Consider the following 4859-nt stretch of genomic DNA (forward strand, 5'->3'; position numbering starts at 1 on the left):
CCAGCAGCCAAAATTCCCAGAGAAAACCTCCTCCTCCCCATCCAAACTGCCCGTGCTGGATGCTGGTGCTGATCCCGGGATCAGAGAGAGAGAAAGGACCCGAAATCCAGGATCAGCTCCCAGTCCACGCTGGAAATTTGGAAACCTCCAAACAACCAAGCAGGGAAAGCAACACCCTCCAGCTTTGCTTCGTGCAGAGGCTTCACCCCCCGGCAGCCCTGGGGGGAGTCGGGGGATGCTCAGGGGGTGTGGAAGCGCTACCAGGATCCCTCCTAATCCCTGCTTGTGTTGAGCCCGCTCTTCAAACATCCCCCTTGGATCCGGTGGGATTTGCATATGGATCTGCCCTCTCCCGGTCCAAATCCGTGCCTGGGTGGGAGCCATGAACTGGGATGACTGAATCCCGGCGAGGGAGGGAGCTGGACGAAGCCTTTGCCTTCTCTTTTTGGCCGCTCGCTCCCTCGCAGGAGGAGCCGGCATCCAAATCGCGGCTCCCGGTCCCAGCGACCGCGAAATGCCAGCAAGAAAGTCTTGCAAAAATCGGGCAGGGAAAGGAGGGGAGAGAAGGGGGGGGGTGGGGAGGGAAAGAAACCCGGCACCTTTCACGCTTCCAGAAGGAACAAGAGCAACAAAAGGCATTCACGGGGAAAAAAATAGCAGAGGGCGAATAAGAGCCTCGGGGAGATGCAAATCTGGGAGAACGGCAGCCCACGGTGGGAGGGGAGCCAAGGCTGCGGAGCGAGGGCCAGAGCCGGGAGGATGCAGGGCATCCCCCCACCTTTTCCCAAAAAAAAAAAAAAAAAATATATGGGAGCCGCAGGGGCAAAGCTGAAGCTGGAGGGAGGCAAAGGTTTGGTGCCCAGGGCTGTTCTTGCACGCCCGTGTTCTTGCACACGCGTGTGGGGCTGGGGGGGGATGCAGGGGGTGATGGGGGGATGTAGGGGGTGATGGGGAGCGGGAGGGGGGATGCTGTGCACGCGCACACACAGCCAGGGCAGAGGTTCGTTAAAAATATCGCGATTATTAGTTAAAAAGAGAGAAGGAAGGGGGGGGGGGAGAGAAATGAAAAACACAGAGGGAGAGAAAAGGGGGAGGGGAAGAGGGGGGAGGGGGAGGGAGGGGGCAGCGCGTCACGGGAGAGATTTCCTTATTGGGACTCCCTAGCCTACATCCTGAGTCCATATATGGGCATTTACGTCACGGCAGCCTCACTGGGGACTCCAGAAATGGCTGCGGCGGAAGGTCGGAGCAGCCCCGCTCCAGCTATAAAGGGGACGGCGGGGAGGGAGAGCCGGGTGTCCGCACGGGCTGCGCTGCTGCCGGGCCCTGCCTGCCCCCCCCCGCACCGCCACCGGCCCCCCCGCCCACCCCCCGGGGCGCAGCACCCCCCGCAGCATCCCGGCGCCCAACCCCAGCATTCCCTGGATTGCCCCAAGCACCCCGCAGCACCCCCCAGATTGCCCCAAGCGACCCGGAGCATCACCCGGAGGGTCCTTGGCATCCACCCCGAGCATCCCTCGGGTCGGTCCCGGCGCCCCGAGCATCCCCCGGCTCCCCGCTGAGAATCCCTCGGCTCGCTCCGGGCACTCCGAGCATTCCCGGCTCATCCCGAGCATCCCGGGCTCGCCCCGAGCATCTCCGGGCTCATCCCGAGCATCTCCCGCCTCGCCCCTGAGCATCTCCCGGCTCATCCCGAGCATCTCCCGGCTCATCGCGAGCATCTCCCGGCTCTCCCCGAGCATTCCCGACTCGTCCCAGCCCGCCCCCCCCCTGCTCCGGCCGTTCCTCCAGGGAAGATGCTCAACGTTATGGATTTCTCCTGCTCGGATCCGCTTTACTCCAAGTATGAGGAGAGCTGCGAAATGAAAACCGGAGACCTGCAGGGCTTGGGGCAGCCTGAGCAGCAACTTCTGGCAGAGGCCGATTTCCTCGGAGGTAAGGATGGGGAAAGGGAGCCGGGCAGGGATGAGGGACCCCGCTGGGAGTGATCGCTGCAGCCAGGAATTGGGAATCTTCCCCTCCCCTGCCCCCAGCGCCGGGCTGTGGGTTCGACAGTCCCCTGCCAGCTCAGGGAGGGGGTCCTGCTGGAGAAGGGAGGTGAATCCCGGAGCTCCCCGTGCGGTTCCAGGGACGGAGACCTCGCAGTGACGCAACACCAGCCTCCCGCTGTTCGCCCGTATCCCGCCCCCCCAGCCCCGCAGTCCTCCATCCCTCCATCCCTCCATCCCTCTAACCAGCGTCTCCTCTGTTCCCCAGGTGAGCTGGTGGGCATCCCGGCGAGCGGCGGGGCCGTGGATTATTCCCTGCTGGGCAGCCAACCCTCCCCTTCCCTCAGCTACACCGGCAGCTTCTTCATCAAAGCGGTACCGGAGCATCCCCAGGACCAGGAATCCCTGTTCAACCTGATGTCGGGCATCCTGGGCATCTCCCCCTTCTCCTCCTCTTCCGAGAGCCACTCGAGGCACCTGGATGCTCTTTACCCCTGTCCCGAGGTGGCTCAGGGCCAGCTGGACCTTTACCCCACCTGCCAGCCCGAAATGAGCGGATCCACCCAAGCCCCGTTCCCGGAGCAGGGATACGGCGGATTCCCCACGGCCGAGGGGGCTCAGCCCCTGCAGGCACAGCCCGCCTTGGGAAACACCTCCCAGTGCTTCTTCCAGCCCAAGCTCCTGGACAACAAGCAGGACATCAAGCTGTCCTCTGGCTCCCCGCCCCTGGACAAGTTCAAAGCCCCCTGTGCCCAGTGGGAGCCCCTCGCCCAGCACCAGGCCTACTTGCCCGCCGGATACCCTTCTCCCGAAGCGTTCCCGGCTGGAGAGAGCAGCCAGGGGCTGTTTCACCCACTGGGCTCCAAGATGGAGAGCGTCCTGTCCGTGAGCTGCCAGTCGGAGCTGGGCAGCCTGGCAGAGGATGCCGCCTGCTTTGGAGCCCATCTGGGATTCGGCTGCGAGCCAGAAAACTTCCCGGCCCGCGGGGACTTCGCCGACAGCAAGATCCACAACATCCCTCCTCCGCTGATGCCGGAATTCGACGCCACCGCCTTGGCCCAGCCGGAGGTGCTGCCGGGCCTGATGAGCTCGGCCGAGCTCCTCCACCCTCACCCCTCGCCCTCCGTGCCCCCCTCCACGGACTTTTTGGGCCACGCCGCCGCCTCCTCCTCCCTCCCTTCCCTGCTTCCCGCCAACCCTCCCGCCTTGGCCCAGGAGCCCAAGAAGAAAACCCGCCGCACCAAGTGCTCCTCCAAGTGCTTCTGCCCCAAGCCCCACGAGAAGGCCTTCGCCTGCCCCGTGGAGAACTGCGTCCGCAGCTTCGCCCGCTCCGACGAGCTCAACCGGCACCTCCGCATCCACACGGGCCACAAGCCCTTCCAGTGCCGCATCTGCCTGCGGAATTTCAGCCGCAGCGACCACCTGACCACCCACATCCGCACCCACACGGGCGAGAAGCCCTTCTCCTGCGACACCTGCGGGCGCCGCTTCGCCCGCTCCGACGAGAAGAAGCGCCACAGCAAAGTCCACCTGAAGCAGAAGGCCCGGACCGAGGAGAAGCTCAAGGGCCTGGGGTTCTTCTCCGTGGGTCTCTCCTTCGGGACGCTGTGAGACCCCCGGCGTGAGCAGCGCCGGGAGACGGCGTTTCCCGAGGTTCCCCCCGAGTGTCTCACGGGAGAGCCGGGGTGGGAATTCCCTCCCGGGGCGGCCCCCCGGCGAGGAGGGAAGGATGGGCCGTGCCCGGGAAGGAGAAGGGCACGCGGGAGGCGGAGGCGACGCCGCGGTGCCGGAGGTGGGATGTGGAGCCATCTCCAAATCCCGTGTTTTACACGGCTCCTGTTCCAAGGAGGGGGAAAGGAAAAAAAACACGGACAGAAAGAAATCCATGGAAAGGTGGGTTTTTTTATCCACAAACCTACAGACACTCGGTGTTTGTAGCCGTGATTTGCCCTGCCAGGACTTTGCAGGATGCTCCCGACTGGAGATTTCCGGATGGCACAGTCGGAGCCATGGCTGCACCGGGTCCTTTCTCCCCAAGGAGAGAGATGCCACCAGGCTCTGGCAACCAGTGCCTGACAGGCCCTTTGGAAAGGTGATGTCATTATTATTATTATTATTATTATTATTATTATTATTATTATTATTATTATTATTATTATTATTATTATTATTATTATTATTATTATTATCATCCTGTTTGTAAAAAAGCAAAATGCTCTATCAGAAATATTCCAAATTTGTGTCTATTTTTCTAATTAAAGATTTGAGCTAATCCAAGCCCTCGCCAGGGTTGCTTCCTGCCTTTTCCATCCCGTGTTCCCGTTGGGTTTTGGAACCTCTTGCTGCTGTGTTTTGGGGGAGAAAAAGGTGGTTTGATAATGAGCAGGGAGAGAAAAATCCATCGGTGCAGCGGGGAGGGGGTTGGTGACACTCGTCCTCAGCATTCCCAAATCCCCAGGTGGGGGCTTATCCTGGGAGAAGGGTCTTGTTCCAGGACAGAGCAGAGTCCTTGCTGATGGGTCTCCCTTCAAAAAAAAAGGATGTGGCTCCAGGTTTGTTCCGATGGGGCTGAGTCCTGGAGGGATCTGCCCCTCTCCTGTGGGGTCCCCAAACCCATCCCAGAGCCCCCATCCCGGACTCCCGGTCCCCAGTGGGATGTGGACGCCCCGTGTGCCCTTGGATTTACCCACAAAAAATGGGATGAGATGCCTGCCCATTCCCCATTTTCCACCTGGCTCATCCCCAGGGCTGGAGAAGATCCAGGCACCCCCAGGCAGGCAGGACGTGGACCCCTGTGAGATTGGGGGTCTCTTCCCTCCTTTTGGCATTTTAAATCCTGGAGAGACGCTGGTCCCCTTCTCCTGGGAATAC

The 4859-nt window shown here is 61.5% G+C and overlaps 1 protein-coding gene across 1 annotated transcript; it reads left to right on the forward strand.

Moving 5' to 3' along the window:
- Positions 1–1211: 1211 nt before the first annotated feature.
- Positions 1212–4265, forward strand: EGR4 (early growth response 4). Its single transcript, XM_064653606.1, is given in 4 exon segments — positions 1212–1514; positions 1516–1764; positions 1767–1935; positions 2257–4265. Coding segments are annotated over 4 exon segments (2049 nt in total). The 5' UTR covers positions 1212–1226; the 3' UTR covers positions 3600–4265.
- The last annotated feature ends 594 nt before the right edge of the window (positions 4266–4859 follow it).

Source organism: Pseudopipra pipra, chromosome 4 (genome assembly GCF_036250125.1).
Source record: "Pseudopipra pipra isolate bDixPip1 chromosome 4, bDixPip1.hap1, whole genome shotgun sequence".
Lineage (NCBI taxonomy): Eukaryota > Metazoa > Chordata > Aves > Passeriformes > Pipridae > Pseudopipra > Pseudopipra pipra.